The 27,990-nt window shown below is 36.3% G+C and overlaps 1 protein-coding gene across 6 annotated transcripts in view; it reads right to left on the reverse strand.

Annotated features, from left to right (window-relative positions):
* Nucleotides 1–27,990, reverse strand: part of scaf8 (SR-related CTD-associated factor 8) — a 164,926-nt gene that overhangs the window by 70,545 nt on the left and 66,391 nt on the right. For 4 of the 6 annotated variants that reach the window (XR_007956060.1, XM_052012778.1, XM_052012781.1 and 1 more), the window contains 13 exons: nt 26,459–26,538; nt 22,896–23,013; nt 21,671–21,802; nt 19,684–19,802; nt 19,376–19,569; nt 16,926–17,026; nt 16,111–16,224; nt 13,869–14,025; nt 7,923–8,047; nt 7,791–7,826; nt 6,250–6,400; nt 2,210–2,278; nt 1,715–1,960 (listed from right to left, as the gene is read on the reverse strand). Coding sequence is in view for 5 of the 6 variants with exons in the window: in XM_052012778.1 (XP_051868738.1) it covers nt 1,715–1,960; nt 2,210–2,278; nt 6,250–6,400; nt 7,791–7,826; nt 7,923–8,047; nt 13,869–14,025; nt 16,111–16,224; nt 16,926–17,026; nt 19,376–19,569; nt 19,684–19,802; nt 21,671–21,802; nt 22,896–23,013; nt 26,459–26,538 (1,642 nt within the window). In the remaining variant the exon portion in view is untranslated. The remainder of the gene's footprint in view (nt 1–1,714; nt 1,961–2,209; nt 2,279–6,249; nt 6,401–7,790; nt 7,827–7,922; nt 8,048–13,868; nt 14,026–16,110; nt 16,225–16,925; nt 17,027–19,375; nt 19,570–19,683; nt 19,803–21,670; nt 21,803–22,895; nt 23,014–26,458; nt 26,539–27,990) is intronic. The other 2 variants (XM_052012780.1, XM_052012779.1) reach the window with 2 other exon arrangements.

The following is a 27,990-nucleotide window of genomic DNA, read 5'->3' on the forward strand; positions in this document are numbered from 1 at the left end:
GTTAAGATAAGATCAGTTGATAGGAACATAAGCACTGATCATTAGCAAGACACTTTAGAGAAATGGGGTGAGGAATAAGGATGATAATGGGTCACGATGAGAGAGCAGTTTAGCCAAAGTTGGAGAATTCAATGTTCATTCTGGAAGGTTGCAAGGTGCCTAGACACAGGACATTGTCCTTCTAGTTAACCTTGGGCCTCACTATTAGTGGAGGAGGAAGCAGATAATGAAACTGGGAGTGGGATAAAATGGAATGCAACAGGAAACTCAGGATCACCCATACGGACTGAGCGCAGGTTCCTCACAAAGCAATCACCCAATCTGTATTTGGTTTCTCTAATGTTGAGGAGACCACACTGTGAACACCAAATGCAGTGCAAGTGAATCATTGCTTCACCATTGTTTGGGCCCACTTTGGGCAGTGTTTAATGAGAAGGGGAAAGGTGAATGAATAGGTGTTGCAAATCCACCACTTCCCATCCCTTGGCAACTTCCCATGCAACTGGAGAAGATGCAACATTTGTCTATTCACTTCCATTCCCACTATCCAGGAACCCAAACCGTCATTCTAGGTGAAGCAGCAATTCTCTTGCACTTCATTCAATTTTGTCTATTATTGCATTCTATGCTCACAATGTGATCTCCTCTACATTGGAGAAACTAAACGCAGACTGGGTGACTGCGTGGCGGAAAACCTCTGCTCAGTCTGCGGGGTAATTAAGAGTTTCCTGGTGCAAATCACTTTAATTTTCAATCCCACTTCCATTCCGCCCTGTCTGTCTGCTGCCTCCTCCACTGCTATAGTGAAGCCCAACATAAACTAGAAGGCCAACATCTTATCTTCCGTCTAGGCACTTTGAATTTTCTAACTCCAGGTAAAGTGTCTTCTCATCATTTTCCATGATTATGTCCCTTTCTCATCCGTTTTAAAATGTCTATTTAACAGTTAGCAGTCATGCTCCTTATCACCTGATCTCCCTTAATCTATCTCCATTTGATCACTTGTTTTACGCCTCATTCCACCCCCCAGCTCTGCTTTTAAACTGTAAACCCTCCACTCTCCCCACCCACATTCTGAGGAAAGGTCACTGACCTGAAACATTGACTGGTTTCTCTTTCCACAAATGCTGCTTGACTGGCCGAGTTATCAGAGTGTTTCGTTTTTTGTTAATATTGTATAACACTGTTGTATACACGGAAAGGCAAGGATTGATTAGGGATCATCAGCATGGCTTAGTGGACTGTTGCCTGGACTGGAAAGCTTGAGTTACAAGGAGAGATCAAATAGGCTGGGACTGTGTTCTCTGGAGCAAAGGAAGCTGAGAGGTGACCGTACAAATGTTTATAGATTCAGAGGGACAAAGAGAGTCACAATCTTCTTCCTTAAGTAGGGGCAGGGATCTAACACTAGAGGGCATAGGTTTAAGTTGAGAGGGGAAAGATTTAAAAGGGATCTGAGGAGCATGTTTTTCCCCACACAGAGGGCGGTGGGCATATGGAACGAGCTGCTAGAGGAAGTGGTTGAGGTACGTATAATTACAACTTTTAAAATATATTTGGACAGGTACCTGGATAGGAAAGGTTATGTGCTATATGCAGACAAATGGGACTAGCTTAGATAGGAATCTTGGTCGACATCGATAAGTTGGGCCGAAGGCACGTTTCTGTGTTGTATACCTCTATGACTCTAAATATTCCAACTGAATTTACATACCTGGTCCAGATGTAGCTGTTGTATCAGCTGATGATGTCTGGTTGCCTGTGCGTGATGCTCCCAGGTCCTTTGATCTACTTGGACCAGTTGAGAGAGGCTGCGCACCAACTGGATTAAACAAACTCCCCGGTGGAATATTAGGAGTTGGGAGACTGCTGTGGCCGGAGGCTATTTGTGAAAGGAGATTTCCAAATGAGGAATCCTTTGCACTCTCTTGGGTGTTTGAGAGAGGCGGACAAACTAGAGCTGAAGAATAATTGTTTTGCAGTTATCTGCTATTTTTAAAACAAACACAACTCTGAATAAAAAAATTTAGCCCCTTGAGAACACATTCAGCTTCAACGTATTTTGTTTCCAACAAATAAAACTGCAATAAATCACAATCCAAATCTACTGTATCTTTCAGATTCATCTTTAATCAGCATTATACAATTGGGCACTACCAGCCATTAAAATGGTAATATACAGAGCAATCTTATATTTAATTATACTCACAAGTCTGTACTGGAGGAATAGAAGGTCCAACAACCGGAGGTGGAACAACAGGGGGCGGTGGCAGATAACCTGCATGCAAAATTAGATAGCCCTTCAGTTTGGCATGTTATGATTTATATTGTCTTTTAAGGTCTTGAGAACAAGTTCCATTTCAAACATAAGCATAACATCTAGATTAACAATCCAGTCTAGTACAAAGAGTCCAGTGGATTAGAAGCCCACCTACTGTCAGGTGGATATAAAAATCATGGCATTTTGAAAAGGATGAAGGGAGTTAACCCTTATCTCCTGACTAATATCTATCCACCCATCATCACTAAAACATATTATCTGATTAACACAATGTGGGGTCTCGTATGTAAACTGGATGCTGCATTTCCAACATTACAACGCTTCAAGTAGTACTTAATTAATAGCACAGCACTTGCACTGTCTTAATGCCATGTAGAGTAATCGCAAGTCTATCTTTTTTAATTAAATCAAAAGTGATCAATTACATTAATGTAACTAAACCAAAGTATTCTGGAAAAACACTAAAAAGAATAATATGTATTAAAGGGCTCAATTTATCAAAAAATATGAACTAAATGGCAATAACGAGTCAATTTGCATTTTGTGTTAGATTTGATTAGTTGTTCTTTGAAGATGGGCAAAAACAAAGTACTAGGCATCTGTTATACTTGCAAATCACTATACACTTTATAATTTGGAAGGAGAGACAAGCATTTTAAGGACTTAAATATTCTCTTTCCATCTCACATCTGTTAAAAATCTACTAAAATACATATTTCTTCACATAAAGACAATATTTTGATCGCAATCTTTAATCAATGCCAATTCCAATCTTATTGAAACACCCGCCATTTGGAAGTTATTTCTTTGTACAGCGAGTGGCACCTTTTCCACATGGAAGACTGCTATTTTGTGGGCATATGAAATTCACTAACAATAAAGCCTCCTACCCCAATAGTGCCCTAGATTGGAAAATGCTGAATCAGGTAGTCAATATTTGACTGCAATTCTTTCCTTTCTTTTCTTTTTCAATCTTTTTATTAAGTTTCAAATTAATAAACATAACAATAGCAATGATACAAATGATACAAAGAGATCGGGATTGCAATAATAAGTTAACGTATACAGACACACATTCCAAAATATGTAATCTGAACCTTCCAATCTCTTGATAATTGAACATGAAAAAGATTTAAAAAGTTTAATTATATGAAAAAAAACCCAAACTAAAAAAAGAACAATAACAAAACAAAAAAAAATTAACAAAAACTAACCAAAAGCTGGGCTGTAGTATTTGATCAGTTAAAACCATTACTATGTCATTAACTCCACTCCTCTATATTCGAATAGAAAGTTATTGAAAAGGATTCGGAAAAGGTCAGCTTACATCATATGAAAATGCTGGATAAATGGGCTCCAAGTTTCTTCAAATTTAACCGAAGGGTCGATAGTACCACTCCTAATTTTTTTCTAAGTTTAAACATGTCATAGTTTGGGAAAACCTTTGGAATGTAGTAGGAGGTTTAGGATCTTTCCATTTAAATAGAATGGATCTCCTGGCTATTAATGTAACAAATGCAATCATACGACAAGCTGAAGCAGATAAATGGTCAGAATCCATCATTTGTAACCCAAAAATTGCAGTAATAGGATGAAGTTGTAAATCAATATACTCAATACCACTGAGATAATATCAAAAATGTCTTTCCAATATTTTTCCAAAAGAGGGCAGGACCAGAACATATGTGTCAGGGAAGCCACTTCAGAATTACATCTGTCACAGATAGGGTTTATACGGTTAAAAAAATGAGCTAACTTATCCTTAGACATATGGGTCCTATGAACCACCTTGAACTGTATCAAAGAGTGTCTAGCACACATTGAAGAGGTATTAACTAATTGGAGAATTTTCTTCCATGTCTCTATAGGTAAAGGTACCTGAAGTTCTCTTTCCCATTCATTCTTAATTTTATCAGGTATCCCTAGACGTATTTTCATAATCAAGATCATAAATTATTGCTATCAAGCCCTTCTGGTAAGGGTTAAAACCGAAATTTTTTTCTGTAATTTCAATTCCATTAAGCAGTTAACAGAAATAATCTGCCAAAGATATTTAACACTGATGTTTTTGATCAATTTAAAATGAAATGATTTCCCAATAAATACATTATACACTCAGATGCAACGGTTTCTAAAACACTTTCATAGCTGATTGCTTTATCAAAACAGCATTAACAAGAGAGATTGTGATCCAGATACAGTTTACCATTCTTCAATTCTGATTGTAACTGCAATCTGAGAACTAACCACCTGAACTTCATTGCCCCCTAATTTTTTTAAGAACACCACCAAATAAGAAAATGAGTAAAAGCAAGAAAAAAAAATACAGGTAAGATACTGGAAAAAGTAAATGCTGGAATCACTCAACAGGTCAGACAACAACTGCAAAAAGGGACACAGTGTTCACGTTTCAGATCAATCTCTCACTGTACATTTCTGATAGAGGTTTTTTGACCTGAAACGTAATTCTGTTTCTTTGTCCACAGATGCTGTTTGATCTGCCATAAATTTCCAAAATTATTTGCTTTATTTCAGAAATGGTGTACATATATAGCATGACAATGAGCACACCTTGAAGAATTGGTCAAAAACTTGCAATATGTTCCCTTGAACAAAACAAAAGTCAAGTCCAGCAGATTAGACCCTCATCAATGCCCAAGTGACAAGATTCCCCCCCCCCCCCCCTCCTTTTTGGTGCCAGGAGATCCACTCCACTTCCAGAATTTTCTTTGTTAATTTCAAACCTATTACATTTCTAGCTTGCCTTACCACCTTTCCGTATTCTCTCCCCTACTCCCAAATAATTTTATTTGGGTCCTCCTTCTGTCTTTACATCCTCCATTGCAGGTCCTCCCCAACTTATGAACACCCAACTTGTCTGTAGACCTTTCCTATGAATGAGCATTTGGGAGACCGACAGGATGGATTTGCTGACTGCTGTGAGGCTGCAGGCATCTTCTGCCATTTGGGAACTTGGTTCACGTCCACATTGCCAACTTGCAAACCGTTTGGGTTACAAACAGTTCTCAGAAACTGAACCTTGTCATAATCTGGGGAAGACTTGGGTATTTGCTCATTCTTTTTGTTCTTTTATGTCTTACCTTTCAATGATCAGCCAGTAAATTTCATTTATTCATCTTTAGGTCAAAGCACTTCATTTATCCCCTTTGTGATTAGTACACCTGCTGATTTCATGACTCCCTACCAGATTTCCTAACCTGATCAAAACGCTTTAGTCTTCAGTCTGACAAAAAGCACACACCAAAATTCCTCACCTTTTTTTTTCTTTCTTGATGCTGATTGACCCACCACGTTTCAACATTTACTGGTTTTACTAAAACATCTCAAGCATTCATAGGCTTTTCCTCTTACAAGATTGACAAGTAATATCTTTTTGAAATTGTTTGCAATTAATCAAATAACATAACCGGACAAATATTTTGTAAACTGCATTGCAATATAGAAAACTACATAAACTCATTGTGGTTCCGCTACTAAACTACAACATAACGTTTTATCAAAGGTATCAAATGCTTAATGTTATCATCAATAACAGTCAAACATTAACATGGTCACAAAATTCTGTGGTAAAATACATTTTTCAGTTTTGTATTTTACATAAAATAGCTACAGGAGCTATTTTGATTATTAAAAAATGATCAAAAGACCATTGCACACAAAGTGGAAGACTTTTAAAGCAATATTGAACAACTGTTAATGAAGCAGCATTCCCAGTTGGACTTCTAATACATAAAACCAGCATCATCAGATAGTGATTTTTTTTCCACTCTTTCACAAAGGGTGAACTGTTACCCTCAATCATGAATGTATGTTGTCATATTTTCAATACACCTGAAAATATAAATGCTGAGAAAACAAAAGCAAAGTAGATCACAACTTAATCAACACAAATTTAATTCAGAAACCCAAATCTGCTTGTAAAAGAGCAAAAACAGTTTAGCCAGTACCTGGAGGAGGTTGTGAAGGATTGAAACTATGCCTTAAGAATGGAGGTGGTGGAATAGCTGGGTTGAAGCCTGGTGGAGGTATGGGCATTGACACAGGAAAGGCTGGTGGCTGCACCATACCAATTGCCGAAACAGTAGGAGTCACTGGCATCTGAAAACAAATTACAATTCATTGTGTAAAGAATTACCCATGTCTGACCAACTTATAACACTCAAAATTCACATCTTTGATGATTACACAAACATGGATTTGTAAAATGAAAGGCAGATTGAATACATCAGCCTTGGTTCCTTTTTTTTCCTTAAGGTTTCCATATATGGTGAAGGCATATAACATGCAAGCATCTAAGCTTTTATTTGTGGCAAACGTAGGCTCTAATATTTTAAATAATAAAATGCCAAGCTTATTAGATAATTATATGGTAGATTAATAGCTTCAGTTGAGGCAATGTACATTTAATTAAAATTCACCTTTTTTGCTGGCCCTTTACACAATTTAAGTTCCCACATTTAATTTCTTGCTAGACAACACAATACACTTTCATCGTCTGAATCCATTCCAGCAGAAAACAATTGGTTATGCTCAATGCAGAGTTTCTTACAAGCACAGTATTTTAATACTGAAGGCCATATTAATAGAGAAACCAAAAGTAGGGGAATATTTTGTACAAAGTACTTCATGTCAACACAATTTCAAAACTTAATTTACAAGGATATACAAAGGATAGCTCCAACTTATCAAGCATTTCTTTATTGAATAGTTTTCTTTTGACAAAATTGACATGTTATGAAGAGTGATTCACAGCCAGCATTTTAACCTGAGTCAAACAATTGTGGATTCAAGTTTCACTCCAAAAATGAACTCTCCATTTAGGCTAATTATACAGTACAGTGTTTAAGGAGTGTGGCTGATTTGTCAGTGATGCCATCTTTTTCATCAGATATTAAACAGAGCTCCATGGCACTACTTCAAAGATAATCAGGGTACTTTGCACTGGCAGTTTGACCAATATTTTTCCCTCAACCAGCTTTGCTGAACTATAGAACATCTGTCCATCATCACATATTATTTTTAGGACAGTATCTGCTCAGTTTTCTGTATTACAACTCAATGCAGAAAATACATTAACCCAAAAATTGCTGTGGGTCAGATAAAGATCAGGAAAGGTCCTATATAAATCTAAGTGGTTCTTTCTCCTGCTGTAATAAATTACAGATAAACTTTGGAGCAAATGCCCATCCAAAAGTCAATACATTGGACAAGCTGCATGTCAAAATGAGAAACACAAGGCAACCACAGCTCATATTTATTAGCCTCAGGACATCCACTATCGGATCAATTTCACTCAGGTCCAAGTGGAAACTTGATGACATATGAACTAATTTTGTCTGCACAACTTTTAACTCTTAAAATGAAAGAAAATACCGTAAATGACAGTTGAAATTTACACAAGGTAATACTCTTACAGTAAGAGAATCAAAAACAGAAGAAATGAGCTCACGATTTTGAAAGACCAGTGAAAGTATGAAGTTCCACTTACTTGTGGAATAAACTTTATATCATCCATTTGCTTCTGCTACAAAGGGGAACAAAAAGCACATTTTTTTTACAGAAGGACTGATAAGACTAAACATTGAAAGTGTAATTTCTAAAAATTAAATAATGCTATTACTTGAACAGGCAGTATAGTGACAGGTTGAGTGAATGTCTCTCCCTCTGAAGTTGGTTGAGTGTTATCAGTAGTTGCAGCTTGGGGTACATTCTCCTTTACAGACTCAGAATTCCTAGATTCCCACTCTGAAATACAATGTCAGAATGTTACTGTTAACAAGTTACAGAATGGCACTGTAATTTATAGTACACAAGATTTTATATATATATTTTTTTAAATATACATTTACATTTTTTAAGTTGTATTTCTTGTCTTATCTAATTATAGAAAACAGAGTTCAAGCATCAATCTGCAAGCAACAAAATGAACAACAATAATCTTGAAAAAATACAACACACCCAAATATCAACCCAATCAAATCAACTGGCCAATATTATTGAATTAGCATATATTAGTATATATAATAGAGTGCAAGGCTTTTATCATCTAGACTCAAAATCAAAATACTACAAATATAGGAAATCCAAAATAAAAAAAATACTGGATAAACTGAATAGCATTTGTGGAGATGGAAAAAAAAAGTTAACATTTCAGATCAATGACCTTTCATGATAACTGGGAAAAGTTTGAGATAAAACATGCTTTATGTTGCATGGAAAGGGAGAGGGAGAGCAAGGCCGACAGAAAGATCTGTGATTGGATGAAGACCAGGAAATAATTAATAAAGTTGAACAAAAGACAAATGGAAATCCTGTTGGAGAGAAGCAGAACTTCTTCAAGGTGGGTATTCCTGGAAGTGAAGGGGAAGTGAATTAAACATTAATCTATAGGCAAAATATGCTAAAATTTCTCAGCAGCCAAACAGCATCTGTGGAGGGAAGGGAAAATTTAATGTAGACTCTATTTGCCCTAAGGAAATGGAGGTGAAGTGGGAGGGTAGAAAAGAGAGAGGCAGCTGTTACATTTCAGGAATTGGGCTCACAGCAGTGGAACTTAAAAGCAAGTAACACAGAAGAGGAAAATATACTCTGATTCCAAAACTAAGCCTGACACGAATGTACACTTTTTCCAAGATTTGCTGATTAGCATATTAAACTGGTAAGGGTTTGATGGTTAAATGCAATTTTAGGCTTTAAAGCTTCATATACAGTTAAAGCACAGAAAAAACAGCAAAAATCAGAGTTAAGTAATAGCAAAATAAAACCCTGCAGTTGCTGGAAATCTGAAATTAGTGCAATGTTGCAGATACTCAGAAAATCAGGCAGGATCTCCAGTGAGAGAAATAAACTTAATATTTCAAATTGACAACCTGACATAGTAACTGTTTATTCTCCACAAATGTAGCCTGGCCTGCTAGATATCTCCAGTATTTTCTGTTTTCATTCTTGATAGTTAAAATTTTGTTTCTATGTTTGGAAAATGATTCTTTTTTAAACCAAACTGTCCTAGCTTCAAAATGGCAACTGGGAGTTCGCTGGAACAGGAATCTAGTCTAATGTTTTAATGTTAGAGGTTATAACATTTTTCTTACTCATAGTAAAAATGTTATTGTACTTGACAGTGGAAGTAAAGCTTCTTCTGATGCAATAACCCACCGAGGAGATCATGTATTTTTAGTAACCCATTTCTGACAATGGAACCATCAAAAATTTAACATGTTTGAAATAATGAATAATCTCATCTGAGCTGTGCAGCGAAACAATTTTAACACCATTCTATTTTTGGAAAAAATTTCCACACCCGATTTTCCCCATCTCTCCTGTACAACAGAGGTCCCCCAGTGAGACCACACCTGGAATCTTGGTCTTCTTACCAACCCACCCCCCCTCCCCCACAAAAAGATACACTTATTATAAAGGGAGTATAACAAAACTGACGACACTGGTTCCTACGATTATAGGTCTGTCACGTGAGGAGAGATTGAGCAAGTTAGGCTTCTGTTCATTAGAGTTAAGTATGAGAGATGAATTACTGAAACAAAAAAATGCTTAGAAGCTCAAAATGGATGTTTCCTCAACTGAGGAAACAATAACTCATGTTCAGTCTCAGAAATAAGGGACATATCATTTAGGACTGAAATGAGGAGAAATTTCTTCACTGAAAAGATAGCAAATCTTTGGATTTCTCTACTCTGAAGTTCTGTGGAGGCTCAGTCATTGATACCATTCAACATTGAGACTGATAGTTTGGATATTAGTGGAATATGAACACAGCAGGAAAATAAGATTAGTCACCAGAGCAGACTGAATGGCCTATTCCTGCTATTTCAGTATGGTTTTCTCTCTCTAGTGGTGCAGACACCTCAATTTTAAAATTCTGAACCTCAATTTCTCTTTACAACATTTTTATTAATTCCATCAAGAAAATACAGAGTACATGAATTGAAAAGATAAAATACTACTAAATACATTGTGTTAAATCATACTTGAAATCACAATACTCTATGTTAGTAATAAAAAAAATGATAATTAATAAATAATTAATAAATTGGAATGCTTTTATTATAAAAAAAAATCTAAACCCACTACCAAGACCGAAGCTATTTAGTAAAAAAAAACAAGGAAAAACCCTTGACATCTAATGATAACAGCCAATATCTGTACTTTAACCATCAGATCAAAGGTTTGGAAAATAGTTCAAAAAAGGTCCCCACAGTGTTTGAAAGTCTAAGTTAGATTCAGAAATTGAACAACGGATCTTCTCTAAATTTAAGTATGACATAACATCCTGTAACCATTGAGTATGAGTAGGTGGAGTAACTTCCTCCCATTTAAGCAAAATTGCCCTCCTGGCTGTAAGAGAAATAAAGGCCAAAATGTGTAGATCAGAAGTCTCCAAAATTATATCTTTTTCTCCAACAATCCCAAATAATGCAGTCAAAGGATTAGGTTTGAAATTTATTTTAAAAAGCACAGAAAAAGTTTGAAACACCTCTATCCAGTATTTTTTAAGACTCGGACGTGTCCAAAACATGTGAATTAAAGAAGCCTCTCCGTTATTGCATTTATCACAATAAGGAGATATATCCGAATAAAAACAGGATAGCTTGTCTTTGGACAAAACACACATAGCTTGTCTTTGGACAAGTGAGCTCTCTGGACTACTTTAAACTGAAGGAGAGAGTGATGGGCACATAATGATGAAGTATTGACCAATTATAAAATTTCATTCCAAGTTTCCTCAGAAATTGAAATCTGCAAGTCTTGTCCCCAAGCATTTTTAATTTTACCTAAAGGAGCCTTACTCATTCCTAATAACCTGCCATAAATATTGCATATTGAGCCATCATAAAAAGGCCTCAAATTAAAAATTACTTTTAGTAAGTTCTTATCAGGGCTCATAAGAAATTTGTGTAATTGAAGTCGGAGAAAGTCTCTAATTTGTAAATATTGAAAAAAATGAGTTTTTGGTAAACTGTATTTAGCTGACAATTGTTCAAACGAAGAAAGATTTCCTTCAACAAACAGATCCTGAAAACAAGTAATAACCAATTTGTCCCCTTCTTTAAAAACTACATCCGCCACAAAAGGTTTAAAAAAAATTAAAAAATGGAACTAGACAAAGAAAATCTTGATAAGTCAAAATATTTTCTAAATTGTAACCAAATCCTCAAAGCATGTTTAACTACCAGATTATTAGTTTATTTAATGATAAAGGAAGTGAAGAGCCAAGCAAAGAAATAATAGAATTTTTTTTTTAATCAGAATTAGCTTCCAAAGAAACCCATACTGGACAAGCCTCATGATTAATGTAATGTAACCAAAATGTAAGATTTCGTATATTGACTGCCCAGTAATAGAACCCAAAATTAAGTAAGGCTAAACCTCCATTCTTTCTAACTTTCTGAAGGTGAGCTTTACTTAATCTAGGATGTTTGTTTTTCCATATGTAAGAAGATATAATTGAATCAAGAGAATCAAAAAAGGACTTCGGAATAAAAACAGGTAAGGCCTGAAGTAAGTATATAAATTTAGGTAGAATATTCATTTTAATAGAATTAATTCAGCCAATCAACGATATAGAGAGGGGTGACCAATTTGATAAAACCCTTTTCACATAGTTCAGTAAGGTGAGAATATTTTCTTTAAATGTTTATAGTTTTTAGTAATTGTTACGCCCAAATAGGTAAAATGATTTCTTACAATTTTAAAAGGAAGGTTAATATCAAATGATATCAGATTATTCAAAGGGAAAAGTTCACTCTTATGTAAATTCAATTTATATCCTGAAAACTGGCTAAAACAGGCAAGTAGGGAAAGCATAGGAGGTAACAAGGTCTCAACATTAGTAATAAAAAGTAATAAATTATCAGCATAAAGTGAAACTTTGTGGGTAATACCTCTTGTAAAGATACCTGTGATATCTCTAGGTTCTCGAAAAGCAATAGCCAAAGGTTCTAGAGCCAGATCAAAGAACAAAGGACTCAAAGGGCATCCCTGTCTGGTTCCACATTGAAGTTTAAAAGGTTTGGAATTTTGAAAGTTAGTAAGAACACGAGCAGGGGGGGATAAATAAAGTAATTTAATCCACTGAATGAAGTCGGGCCCAAAGTTAAATTTCTCTAAAGTTTTAAATAAGTAACTCCATTCAACCTGATCAAAGGCCTTCTCAGCATCCAGAGATATCACACATTCCGATATTTCCTTAGAGGGAGAATAAATAATATTCAGTAAATGACGAATATTAAAACGAGAATAATGATTTTTTCATAAAACCAGTCTGATCATCGGATATAATTGATGGTAAGGTATTTTCCAATCTACGAGCCAGAACTTTAGATAAAATTTTAACATCTACGTTTAGTAAAGAAATTGGTCTGTACAAAAAACATTCCATTGGGTTCTTATTTTTCTTAAATGAGTGAAATAGAGGCTTCATAAAAAGATTGTGGCAACTGACCCAATTTAAAAGAGTCCGAAAAAACAGAACATAAGTAAGGTATAAACAAAGAGGAAAAGGCCATATAAAGTTCTCCAGGAAATCCATCAGGACGCAGAGTCTTTCCAGAATGCAAAGAACGTACAACCTCGGCGATTTCCTCATAAGCAATAGATCAATCCATCTGTTTTCGGTTATTGGGACAGAGTGCAGGAACGTTTAATTGGTCAAAAAAATTGTTCCCTTAATCTCTCTACATGTTTTAAGATGCCTCTTTGACTAAGCTTATGTGGCTAACTTATTAATTTTTGCTTGATTAACCTTTGGAGACACATTGTAAACAGAATCTGTTAACATCTTTGGGACATTTTGTAAACGGAATCTGTTAATGTTGTAAAAGTCTGCATGAATAGCATTATTGCAAAATTTTCCAACCTATATCCTAAAAGCTAAATCTCTACAAGCAGAACTCAAATAAAGAAGATAGCCACATGAAGTCTTAAACATAGGTAAAAAAGTCAAAAACTGCTCAACCTTTTTCCCCCTATGTATTTACATCCTATATAGCAATAAACTGCAGATCATCTGAGGCATGAATAGTCAAGGAGAAATGGAAGATCTGGAAACCTGTGATTTTCTCAAGATGGTAAATCTATTGAGAATCAACTTGTGAATTTTTATGCATGCATGTGAGTTTCCCTTTTCCTTTAGTTCTTTCTCATTGAATCGTTAGTTTATTTCCCAATCTTCCTCTCCAATATTCTTCGGACATTAGTTTTCTTTCTGCTGAACCTTGTTAATATTTAGATTCTTTCTCTAAGCCTATCTTGAGGACAGTAGGGCAGGTTTTGGATGGCATGTTATAGGTGAGAGATTGACCAAGATCAAAAGCTGGCTTTCAGTTGGTCCTAGATTAGAGATAAGCAATTTGTCTCAGAAGTTCTATCATATCAACACACACCTATATAGCAAACATAGGTAAAATGGAGTTGATTTAACAAAGAAATTCATCATATACACATCAACAGATGAAAAGGAAAACCCAAAGAAAAGACAACTTCTTCAAATAAAACATACATCTAAGGCAATTGGTAACCACTGGGAAACAATGGTGAGCCCATACCATACCATTATTAACAGTTTCTTGGTCGATCATGCCTCCTTCAGAGAAGCCTTCTAAATCATCTAATTTCAATTTTTCCCACGGTATATATGTGACTCCAAGGTCAACATCCCAGAATTGTTTATATTCAGGTTTCACACCTTTGTTTAAAGCCCAAGCAATCTGCAGTAGATGATAAACCAGATTAGATCATAATACAAAAAATATTCAAAACAACAGACACATCATACATGAAATTTACCATTGTATTTGTGACTCTTCTATTGATTAATCACTAACCAGATATCTATTTATTCCAAAGAAAAATTCCTCGACCAAAACAAAATTTCTCCTTGGCCTTCTGATACCATTCCCTGACAATGACTACCTGGGTAAATTAATTCAAGGATTGTTCTTGTTATTAGGAGAAACATGATGATAGTTAAGTCAAAACTATGAAGCAATGAGTAAACCTAAGTGGCCTGCATATTACTATATTGTTTTGGAACTAAGATAAAATTATGATTAAACATGACTTGGTAGTTTTTGACAGCCAAATCAGCATAAAATGTTGCAGAATTTCAAGTGCAAGTTTCCACAATCTTGTGTCTTAATAGGTTTTAAAAGGTGTTTATTAGTCACCTTGCATCTAACTGCAACCATCTGTCACCCTACAAGGTGGTCTGAAAGGATGTGCAGAAACAAAGGGACCTCACGAGATATTCATAAGTGGCAGGATATATTGAGGGAACAGTTAGTAAGTACAAAAATTCCTGGGTTTCATAAACAGAAGTACAGAGTACAAAAGCACTTTACAAAATATTGTCAAAATTTGGGAGGCGAGCATTTTAGAGATACTAAGAGTTGGAAATTAGATTGAATTTGCAGGGAGCAAATGGTCAAGCTTTGTTCTCCTGAGGGCTGGTGACAGTCGAGGGGGTGTGATATGTGAAGAGTAGACCCTTAACAAAAATCAGCTGATAATTGCTAAGGGTTCCCCCTCTTCAAGTATTGTTCCTTAGGAAGGAAATTTGGTCAGTTTAATGGAATGGGATCAAGGAGGCATTGTCAGTTTCATGGACAACAAGAGCTTGGAGAGGGAATTAGAGGAAATAGAAAATAAACCAAAGAAATGTGTAAGCTCAGAGAGTTGGGAGGAATCACAAAATTTTGTTTAGTGCATTTGGGGGGGGGGGGGGGGGAGGGTGGTCAGGGTGAAGTGATAGACAGTTGATTTAAGGACTGCCTTCAAAAAAATTAAGTTCAGGAACTTGTTGCACTTGTGCTGGAGAGTGCACAAGATATGCAGACTATATCATGTTTAAACTTGGAAAAAATTAGGAGTGGTACTGTTGATCCTTCGCTTAAATTTGAAGATATTTGGAGTCCATTTATTCAATATTTTCACATGATGTAGATCCCCTTTCAATAACTTTCCAACTTGGAGGAACGGACTTGACGACATAATATTGCTCTGTTTCTACTGAGAAATTTTAGCCCAGTTTTGTTTTCCCTTTTTTTGTTGTTTGTTTTTCTTTTGAAAAGTTTTTGTTTAGTTTATATTGTTTATGTTTTTTTATTGATTTGGGTTTTTAAAAAAAATTTATATAATAAATCTTTTTCTTTCCTTTCTTTTATATTATATTCATTTACTAAGAGATCGTTGGATCTACAGATCTTTTTTATATTTTATTGTTCTTTATGATTATATATGCTATGATTGTTATCCTGATCTCTTTGTATTACATGTATAAATATTGATGCTATATATCAATCTGAATTAATTTGAAAACTAATAAAAAGATTGAAAAAGAAAGAAAGCAAATCCATTCAAGTACAGAACTATTATCTTCAAAATAAATATTGCCCTTCAACAAAATACATTTTTCTTCCCTACTGTGTTCCTAAGCCTCAGTAAATAATTTTTTCTAAGTCACGTGGAGCTGATTTACCACTGGAATACAATGGACAACTGTAATGTTTTTTCCCTTTTGTGAGACCCAATGTAAGAATTCACAAATCTTTGCTCTTTGGTTTCTCATAAATGAACATGTACACAAATCAAGCCTACATTATGATTCATTACAGTAAGAAAACAGACCACAAAGAACATTCATTTATAAGAACCATCATACACAAGCTTATTGGGCATTTATGCTTATTCCAATAAAACAAACTTAAATCTTTTTCATCACTTTCGGTTCACGGCATGAGCCAGACTAAGTACTGTCATTAATAATCTATTGTTTATTTAGAACTCACAATTACCTTAATAATTTTGGACCCCATTTTAAAGGATCCAGTGCTTAATTTTTGAAGAGCACGAAAAGCATCTTGCCGATGAACCATGCAAACATATGCACATCCTCGAGGAGGTATCATCTTAAAGAAAAATGTAGCAATTATTGTAAATAAGATACATATTTTGTGTAAAACAGTAACAGTATACACATTTCTCAGGTAGTGTTATCACATTAAAGGGTTTTGTCACTTCATCTTTTTCAATTACGAAGTTTATTCAGTTCTGATTGATTCATTGCTCCACCAGCCATATTTAATACCAGATTCCATCTAAATTGCATCTACCTGGAATTTGTTTTGTAGATCAAGCTAAAACTGATTTACAAATCATATGTTCCAGTTAAAAGACACAGGCCAAAGGAGTTTAATCTATTTAATTCAGGTCAAATTTCTGACTTTTGCACTTTGCAATTACTACTGAGAGAAGTTGCCAGAGGAAGTTTCCTATAACAGATAGACTTGAAAAAAGTTATGCCAACCAGAAGTTTAAAAAAAGCACAAATGAACAAGGCACTGAAATTGTTGTTCTTGCTATGCTACCACAAGAGAAAGCCACACATTAGTTAATTCTAAATCACAAGTTATTAATAGGACATGATAGGCTGAAGAACCATGACCTTTGCTGTACTTGTTAAACATCGTATAAATTCTCATTTTTCTATTTAATAATTTCAACAAACTTCAATATGCTAAGTATGCCGTGAAGATCTAAAAATATCTAATAGGTATTAAACTGCCAAAAGTTATTTATACAATATCATGAACAACCAAAGAATACTCACATTTATTGATTCAATCTGACCAAATTCCTCAAAGAGATTTGTTATATCTTGTTGTGTTGCCTTTTTGTCCACCTGACCAACCCATAGTGTGGTACTGCATACTGAAGTATGAAATAAAGAAAAATTACACATCCAAAATGGAAATTATGATCAATCTCACAGCATTCTTATGAGAGTAGGTATAAAATTGGAGGACAAATTTCCAAGCAACAAACTGAAATATAGCAAAAATAGTGATGTATTTGTTGTACACGTAAAAAGAAACACTTGCATTGTTACACAGCGTTTTCAGGACCTCAGTAACTCCTGTAATGCTTGATAGCCAATTAAGTAGTTTAAGAGCACAATAGTTATCTAGCAGCAACCAAGACCTTACAACTTGATAATGAACAGATGAATTATTTTGATGATGTTGATTGAGGAATGACTACTGGACAAGGCAAAGAGAATGCTACCCCACTGAGCCCCAAAACCTGGCTCTTTTTCAAATGAACCTACCAAAGTATTTTTTTTAAATACAAGGACAGAAATGGTGTCTGACTTTAATATCCTATCTGTAACAGGACAGCTGGAGCTGAACTCTCACAGTGACCTAATCATTGTTTTTCAACTTTTAGCATATAATGTACTAGAATCACTGTTCACTTTCATCTTTCAGGGTAGGTTTATTATTCTTCCATTTTTAGTTTCCCCCTAAAAACTGTACTTTTCCACATCCAGCAAAATGCCATTGGCACCACTGTGCTCATTCCACTACCATTACCCCGAACTGCTTTAAAACCCTCCCAGTACTTTTTTGACCAACTATTTTTACACTATTGGCAAACTTCATTGTCCCCCTTGTTGAATCCATTCATTCAACAACTTGCTTTTAGGATTGGAAATTGTGGGGAAATCTGCACGTCTAACCAATTTTGAGATTTTCACAGAAATATCAAACTTGCTGGGCACTCTTCATTGGCAATTCCCCATTTGTGACATTGGATTTCTCATCGAGAACGTGCTGCAATTTCCCTGCAGTTACACAAGAGATTCTGCTCACTCAACCTAGTTCCTAGTGAAATAAGAGCAAATCCATTAGTTTTAGTGGAGAGGAATGGCTACTAGGGATGCAAGTATAAAGCAATTTCTAATTAACTTGATAGAAAACACCCTAAATAAACATACAATGAAGATGAACATATTTCACATGTGGATACCAATTTAAGAAACATCCAGTATCATTCAGAAATTAAGTAAAACATTAACAATGATCATAAGCCACACATTCATGTTTACAGTCTCAGCATTTCAATAAAAAAATCATTAAAATACTCAATGTAAAGTGAACTGAAATTACATGCTCAAATATGGCACTGCCCAAAAAGTAAAACCTGCACATGCTGGAAATCAGAAACAAAAACAGAAAATGCCAAAAACAGGTGCAGGTGAAGGACAGAGAGAGAAACAGGTCAAGATCAAAGACATTTCATGCCAATGATCTTTCATTGGAACCGAGAAGTTAGAAACTTTTTAAGTTGCAGAAAAGGGGGAGCGGTGGAGAGAAGGCAGGCTGTGATAGAATTCAAGACAGACTGACTGACTGATCAGACAGGGTGGCTGTTAATTACTTTTACCCTCCTTTCTCAGCCAGCACCACCATTTGTCATTCAGTCTCTATAGATCTCCACCCCATCACGGACATTGCTTTTGTTCTCTCCAACATTCCCCCTTCTCTGCAATAAGACATGTTTGATTTCTAACTTCTCATTTCTGAGAAAAGGCAATTCTCTTGACAGACACTATTATTCATTTTTATATTATTATAAAAAATATAATTCACTACAAGCTGATAATACAGCTGTTGAGAAACAATTTTAATTGCTTTGTGTAATTAAGTCAAGATCAAGAAAGCCTTCAATTTGTATACTTTCATAGTTTATTGATTTACCAATTTCTATGTCAAGGCATATGCAATGAATAGATCGGTTCATCTATAGCACTGTTCAAGTGAATGTTAATCAAATTTCAATTTCCAACTATGCCTTCCTGCAATTTTTTTTTATTTTGCAAGAATGTTGCAATGCCTTCAGTAAAGTGCAAATTCTTTACAACAAACTCAGTGCTGCAGTACTGTCTGGTGCAAAAAGAATTGTTGCACCACGCAGTTACTATACTCGCAATCATGAAGTTTGGAAAGGTTTGGGCGTTTTGAACCCCAGAGAAACATGAAACAGAATTATTCCCCTGCATAATTCTGTCCCAAGCACAAACAGTAAGGAAATTACAAATGAATTGGCTTCTGAGAAACAGATGTTTGTTTGATTCCTCTGATACAGTACCTGCTATACATGTAACCTGGTATGCTTCAGCAAGCATTCTCTGATGTAAGAGCACAAAAGTAAAAAAAATGCTTTGTAGTCAATTGTGTTCAAAAGTACAAGGAAATTAACTCTGTAGTTCTCACGTACCGCTAAGTGTCTTAGATCGGACAGGAGGTAGACCCTTTTTCTGGCGTTCTTTTTCACGTTCTCTTGCTCTTCTTTCACTAGAATATGATCGAGATGACTTTCTTTTTCTTTCTTTTGACCTTGACCGTGAACGTTTCCGATGCTTGCGTTTACGAGACCCTGACCGGGATCTGGACCTTTTCTTTCGCGGTGACCTAATTAAAGACATTTCTAACATTACATTTTCTAACTTCAACAAATTATCTTAAAAAATATACTAATCAACATTTGAAATTAAGTGCCTCGAACATGAATACCAACTACTCCACCTTGAACGGGATCTTGAGCGCGTCCTCGATCGTGAACGCACTAAAGGTTTCTTTTCTTCATGCTGAAATATTTCCTCTTCAATGAGGTCCTGACCATCAGGTGCATCAATATCCATATCCTTAATGACACAAGGAAACAATAAAAACAAAGGGATTATAAATTAACAAAGAAATGTGGACCAAATATAGTTTATCTGATCTGGGCCATATGAAGGACATCAACTGTAGTGAAGATCATAAGGCAGCACTGGATGCATTGATGATTCTCTTGATGTAAACACTGCATATATTTTCTTTCTTTCTCTCATCAAAGCATTAAGCAACTTACAAGACTAGTACCAATAATTCACCAGGGATTCATTGTTCACATATTTTATAATGTATTTGGGATACTGGGATTCTTGCATTGTGGTAAAGATGGCATTGTATTTTTAGCTCTTTCTGAACATTTTTCTCAAGCTTATTTTTGGCTCTCATATATTTGATAAATTTTATGGCTAAAGCCAAATGACCTAATCCTTTCAGACCATCATACTTTGCCTTGAGACCTATGCAAAAATTCAGAAATGTGCTTGGGTAAACAAAGAGTAACTTTTAATAAGTGCATCTTTTGCACATTTGAATGGCTTCCTTCTGTGTTGTAGAAGTAAATAAAGAAGTTCACTTGCAATCTTTAAAAAAAACTACAGTAACTAGTGTTTAAAGCTAAATTGTGAAATAAATTACTTTTACAAATAAAATAATCAGTGATATTAAATGTTTATGGCATGAAATTGTTTCACATGATCAACTAATACCCTTTCCCTTAAAAAGTTCAGAATGTGTTTGAGAAAGTTGCAAATTACAATGTCAAATCAGTTTCTTTAGCTAGAAAACTTTGAGCACGGAATGCCTAATTATTGAGAATACTGACATCGTGATCAAAATATTTTCGAGGAATACTTGCTATTATCTAGGTGGCTAATCTTGTGCTTTTATTTAAGATGGGCTGCAGGGAAAGCCAGGGAACTACAGGCTGGTGAACCTAACATCAGTGGCAGGAAAGTTACTAGAGGCGATTCTGAGAGACAGGATGCACATTCATTTGGAAAGGCAAGGACTGATTAGGGATAGTCAGCATAGCTTTGTTTGTGAGAAATCATATGGTCGCAGTCTTTCCCCCAGGGTAGGGGGGTTTAAAACTAGAGGGCATTGGTTTCAAGTGAGAGGGGAAAGATTTAAAGGTGACCTGAGGGACAAGTTTTTCCCCACAGAGAGAGTAGTAAGTACATGGAACAAGTTGTCAGAGAAAGTGGTAGAGGCAGAGACAATTACAACATTTAAAAGACTTTTAGATAGGTACATGGATAGGGAAAGTTTAGAGGAATATGGGCCAACTGCACACAAATGGGACTAGCTCAGGTAAGGAACTTGGTCGACATGGATGAGTTGGTGAAGGACTTGCTTCCGTGCAGTGTAACTCTATAACTCTATGAATAAGCTTAAAAACATTTGAAGCAAAGTAGTAAGTAATGTGGCCCAGGAAAGGAGAAGTCAGCAGGATTGGTTGGGATTCATCCAGCAGAGAACTTACAAGACTAGGTTTCTTTCTGCTCTCAAGAATTTAAAAGAGATGAAATTAATTCTCACAAATCATTCCAATGTTCCCCTCTTTTCAAATAACCCAGTATGGAGTGATGAGCTAGCTATGTTCAATTACCACATTTTTAATTTGGCACTGTGTCAGATAAGCACTGACAGACCAGCTGTCTTATTCAGTTGTAACAAAAGTAGGTTCTGAAAATTAACAAATATGGGATAACCACTTCACACTGATTCTAACAGAGCTTGACTTTTTGGGACTTTGGATATACTGTATTACAATATAACAAAATTTACATCACCTGTAATTTCAGGTAAAAAAAAATCTACACAACCAAGACTGCTATATTTTTAACAATCTCAAAGACAGTACAAAACAGACCCAACATATCTTTTTCTCTTCTACCTGCTGCTGTTGCTCAAGTGGATCTTCTACTCTTACTTCCTGCTCTTGTTGCTGATGGTGAGTGCTGCCCTGGGAAGGTGTGACTGACTGTTCCGATCCAAAAGTTACCTCTTGACTGTCCAATGTTGTATTCTGCAAAATGAAGCATTTCACAATTTTCAATCTGTACACAAGGACAAAGCCATGCTCATTATCCATAACTATCCAATTGTCAGACACACTTCAAGTTAATAAAATATCATATGTAGATATTAACTTTATCACAATAACAGCTTATGCAATTACTTTTGGTAAATCCCTGGCTATACTTAAAGAACAAATTTCTGACATCACTTTGTGTCATATATAGGATTAATATGTTTCAAACAACCAACAAGCCCCAAATTTATATGCATATCATTCTGGAGTTCCTAAGCTGTCAATAATGTGAGAATGGAATTCCCCTTCCTACTCTATCTAGGTGAGTTAGGGTGTATTAACTGCAAAATAATGAAGACTAGGATGATAAACTGCATTAACTTACAAGCATAATGCATAGCCAATAGAAACACAAAATTTACAGACTATGATTTCAAATACTAATTAAAAAAAATTATTGATCAGTTGCAAGAAAAAGCGAGTTTGTACCTATACTGTAAATCATTTTCTCATCTGTGAGGTATCAAAAAATATTTGAGAAGGTTTTGTTTATTTTTTAATAATGTGCAAAACTGCTGTAAGAATGCCTCAAAAATAAACTCCACCATTAAAATAGATGTAAACATCAAAAGTATTTGGTTTGAGAACTTAAGCTAGCAACAGAAGTGAAGGAAGTGTTTCTATGCTTTACGGATTGTAGATAATTATTTGACAATGATGTAGGACAGATGATTAGTAGAATTTTGGCTTTGATGGTATGGATGTTATAAATTACAAATTTTTGTAATATGAAACAGAAAATGTGCGTCTTTATCAATATTTAGATTTTCATGCATGATTAAAAACCCTGTATGTCCACATACTGAATAAAAATACCGACTGCTTCAAGGAAAGTAATGCAAGTATAAACTAAACTGCACCACTTTGGAGGTACAATATTTCTTTACTCTTTTGCTTTGATCATCACTACTGAAACAGTTTTAAGTACTTTTTTTAAACCAATCATGGTATCTGGGAGCTTGCTAGACCAAACGTATAAGAACATGTTGATTCTATTAACAATTACTCTTCATGCTTCTGCATGTACCTGTTGGGTCTGTTGTTGCTCCATCAACTGCTGCCGAAGTTGCTCAAAGTTTTGCTGCTGGAACTGCTCAGCCAGCTGCTGAAAAAGTGATGTGTTCATGGTCTCAGTTACAAGAGGTCTGCAAGTCAAAGAGGTAACCATTTACCAAATAGATGCAATCAACAGTACTTCTCTAAGAGCGTATGGGGAAAACTAACAGTTAACTGAGTAGTATATTTATAGCTTTCAAAATAACACAGTACATCTGAGTATTTCATCTGTATTTAAATCAGACAGCCATTTTACAAATATATTAGGATGATATCTGCATATCATTAGGATTACACCAAGGCAAGTTATTTTCTTCAACAGATGATGGGCAACATTATGAAACTCCAACGTTTTGCTAAAATCATTTACTTACTAGTCTGTTCTTAACTGAAATTACTACTTAGAATTACTGAGGATAGGAAGCAATACCTCTGGCACAATTATTCTCAACACTGGTGCCCCACAAGGCTGCATCCTCAGCCCTCTACTCCCTGTACACTCATAACTGTGTGGCCAGAACTCCATCTACAAGTTTGCAGATGATACCACCGTTGTAGGCCGTATCTCAAACAGCGATGAGTCAGAGTACAGGAAGGAGATAGAAAGCTTAATGGAATGGTGTCATGACAACAACCTTTCCCTCAATGTCAACAAAACAAAAGAGCTGGTCATTGACTTCAGGAAAGGGGGCGGTGTACATGCACCTGTCTACATCAATGGTGCTGAGGTCGAGAGGGTTGAGAGCTTCAAGTTCCTGGGAGTGAATACCACCAACAGCCTGTCCTGGTCAAATCACGTAGAAGCCATGGCCAAGAAAGCTCACCAGCGCCTCTAGTTCCTCAGGAGGCTAAAGAAATTCGGTTTGTCCCCTTTGACTCTCACCAACTTTTACCAATGCATCACAGAAAGCATCCTGTCTGGATGTATCACGGCTTAGTACGGCAACTGCTCTGCCCAGGACTGCAAGAAACTGCAGAGAGTTGTGGACACAGCCCAGCACATCACGGACACCGGCCTCCCCTCCTTGAACTGTCTTTACCTCTCGCTGTTTTGGTGAAGCAGCCAGTATAATCAAAGACCCCACCCATCCGGGTCATTCTCTCTTCTCTCCTTTTCCATCGGGTAGAAGATACAGGAGCCTGAGGGCACGTACCACCAGACTTAAGGACAGCTTCTACCCCACTGTGACAACACTATTGAACGGTTCCCTTATACAATGACATGGACTCTGACCTCACGCTCTACCTTATTGTGACCTTGCACCTTATTGCACTGTACTTTCTTTGTAGCTGTGACATTCTACTCTGTACTGTTATTGTTTTTACCTGTACTACATCAATGGACTCTGTACTAACTCAATGTAACTGCACTGTGCAATGAATTGACCTGTATGATCGGTATGCAAGACAAGTTTTTCACTGTACCTCGGTACAAGTGACAATAATAAACCAATACCAATACTCCCTGGCATTTCTTTTTTACAAAAAGACTTGCAACTTGGTCATTAAGTCCAACTTTGAACTGATATTATGTAACATAAACTGAAAGTAAATATCAGCTGCTTTGTGGGTGAGTGTCTTAGAAATGGGTTAATTATAATTTTGAAGACAGACATTTTTCAGTGACCTGCTGAAAATTTTGTGTGCGTTTCCATCGGCTTTAACCGTCATGGTCCCTGATTATCACAAAAAAATTCAGCAGCACAGACAAATGAAGGGATAGATTCCCTGGTTCCTCTGGGAATTGAACCATAGTATCAATCATTGACCAACAGAGGAAGGGAGAACTGAATTCACAAGTTGAAGGCAACATGCTCCCATCCGGTAACACAATATGCCACGGGCTAACAGTATTTTGCTTCAATTCTTCAAACCATAACCCTTCTCTGTTGACAAACATTCAGGAAAGAAATGCAATGGAGACAGAGAAAGAATTTTAATATAGAATCATAATGTTATGGGAACATTGAATAAATAAAACCTAGATGTTCTAAGGATTACTCACATTCTGTGTTTGTGAAGTATGGCCTAAAAATAAATGGTGTCTAATTAACCTCTGAAAATACACTGCAGCCTGACATTCAGTTAGAAAGTACTGAGAACTAAATTTCCAAACACAGATTTCTTGGTCAGCTGTGAAATGGCTCTCTCTTGCTTTAGTTTTTTTCTTCTGTAATACTTGACTTCAAAACCAAATATGTGTTATCACCTTTTAATGCAACACCTATGACACATTATCAGTTTTATAATTATTTAAATTGTATCATTTCTGCTTACAGTTAAGTTCAACTGACATAATGCTGCTTCAATTGCAAATTTATTTTCAATAATTTTCTACCATGTCCATTTTAAAAATATTTTAGTTTTATTTGTGAAGGAATCAAAACTTTGTAAGCCATAGTTAGAAAACACAAAGTACAATGGCTCCCCCGGTTACCTACCCAATAAGACCTGACTTACCTAAATCCAACTTTATACAAATTCTCCCATAAACTTAAGCATTTTTTGAGATGGGAAAGTTAGTTACAGAAATGTAAACATCTTCAGGAGTTGTGGAATAGGGGTAGCAGCTGGTTAGTTCAAAAGACAACCAATCTTCCAAAAAAAAAGTTTACGTGTAACCTCTCTGAAGTAATCAAACAGATACATCGTCTTTATTCAGCTGCTGGTTCAGAGCAGAAGGCCACTTAAAAGATTTGCTTTGGAAACTGACAAGGCAAATCTCTTCTATGACAATTGTAAAATACCTAATCGATGTTACATTGATAGATTCTTTAAGGTCATCAAAACTAGCTACTGAATGTGGGATATTCTGATTCTGTACTACTGTCACTAAAATAATTAACTGTTCATATTAATCAACCCTTGCTGAAATTGTTTGTTTCTGGCTTCCAGAACAATCGGTTTATTGACTGTTCTCAGGAATGAAACTGTTACATAACCTGGGGACTGTCCAAAATCTTAAAAGAAAACACTACATTCATTTTTGTTTTAAATAATTCTTTCCTAAGAGGCATAAACCATCATATTCTGAATACTAAATAGATTCCAATCCCATGACATGCATTCTAAAGCTTTCATAATTCAAAAGTGTAGTGCAAAAGACTTAAGGAACAGCATTTGAAGCAAAATTACGACTATAAGTTAAGCATGATGCTTTTGTTTGCAGACTTTGGTACAATCCCTGCCCACTACCCTTTTCTTATCCTGAGCAAACCTCCCCGAAGATTAAAGTGAAACTGTGAAGTAAATTGCTAAAAATGCAATTCAGGAATCAATGGCAATCGGGAGCCAGAAAATATAAGCACACACGACTTGTATTTCTGATACACATGTGGAATTCATATTTTTTTCCAAAAACAATATTATGTACACCAATGGATGAAGCATCGATTTTCATTCCCTCTCGTCTGCAATATCTTTACATAATACAATGAAAATACAACTGCGTTCTGTCCCAGGATTCACAGAAGAAAGAAATGCACCCATATGCAATTGGAGGAAGGACAGTATATAAATGAAACAATTTCTTACAGCTGGGATGTAGATGTTTCTTTCTTAGTTTCATCTGAACGATCATGCTCTTCATCATATTCAAATCTATCTAGGAGTTTCTGCAATAAATCATACAAGTCAAATTCAATATTTCTCAACCAGTTGCTTCCATGGATTTTGGTCACGCTGTCCTGTCAATACATACATGCTGTTTGGATTGGAATGGCAACTTCCTACAGAAACAAAGATTTCTTCAATTCCATTAATGTGTTTAGATTGTCACATGCCTCCCTTACCCCAAATGGAGCATGCTTCTTAGTATCAGAGCCATACAGCATAGGAACAGTCCCTTCAGTTAGTGTAATATCTGTCCGTGCACCTCCTCCCTCACCACCACCCAGGGCCCTGAACAGCCCCCTCCAGGTGAGGCAGTCATTCACATTCAAATACCCTGGCCTTTTTTTTTATTATATCCAGAGCTCTTAATGTGGCCTCCTCCACATCGGGGAGACAAGGCGCAAACTGGGTGACGGTGTTGCCGAGCACCTGAGCTCCATCTGCCATAGTTGTCTGGAGTTGCCAGTTGCTAGCCATTTTAATTCTGCTCCCCATTCCCACACCAGCAGGTCTGTCCTCAGTCTCCTCCACTGCCAGGGTGAAGCTTAATGCAAACTAGCAGAACAGCACCTCCTATTCCGCCTGGGTAGTCTACAACCTGATGGCATAAACATTGAATTCTCCAACTTCTGCTAAACTGTTCCCCCCTTTTCTCTCTCCTCCAGATTCACCCAGTTGTTCCTGCACTCAGCCCTGCCCCCATCATCCTGTTTCTTACCCTTCCTCCACCCATTCCATCTGCTCATCTTCCACACACTCCTCCCACTGGTTCCCCTTCCACACTGTTCCTATCTGCCCTTCACACCTCCCTAACTTGATTCCATGCTCCACCTTCCTCTGCTATTAGATTCCATCATCTTCAGCCCTTTGTCACCTCCACCTATCACCTCCCAGCTTCTGTCTCTATTTCCACTCTCCCCTCCTCCATCTGCTTATCAAGCCTCCTCACCTGGATCCACCTATCACTTGCGAGCTCCTGCTTCACCCTTTTCCTCCACCTTTTTGTACTGGCTAACTCCCCTCTACCTTTTAGTCCAGATGAAGGGTCTCAACCTGAAATGTCAACTGTCCATTTCCCTCCATGGATGCTGTCAGGAAAGGCTAGACAAACTTGGGCTCTTTTCTCTGGAGCGGTGGAGGCTGAGGGTTGATCTGTTGGAAGTGTATAAAATTAAGAGGGCCATAGATAGGATGGACAAGCAATATCTTTTTCCCATTACTGAGCGATCCAATACCAGAGGGCATGCACTTAAGGTGAGAGGGGGTAGGTTCAGAACAGACATGAGAGGTATGTTTTGTTTTACTAAGAGTGGTGGATACCTGGAATGATTTGCCTGATAGGGTGGTGGAGGCAAATTCATTGGGGGCTTTAAGAGGGCCTTGGATGGGCATAGGAATGAGAGGAAAATAGAGAGATATGGGCATTCTGTAGATAGGAGGGATTAGCTATTTCG

The sequence above is a fragment of the Pristis pectinata genome, chromosome 3 (assembly GCF_009764475.1).
Source record: "Pristis pectinata isolate sPriPec2 chromosome 3, sPriPec2.1.pri, whole genome shotgun sequence".
NCBI lineage: Eukaryota > Metazoa > Chordata > Chondrichthyes > Rhinopristiformes > Pristidae > Pristis > Pristis pectinata.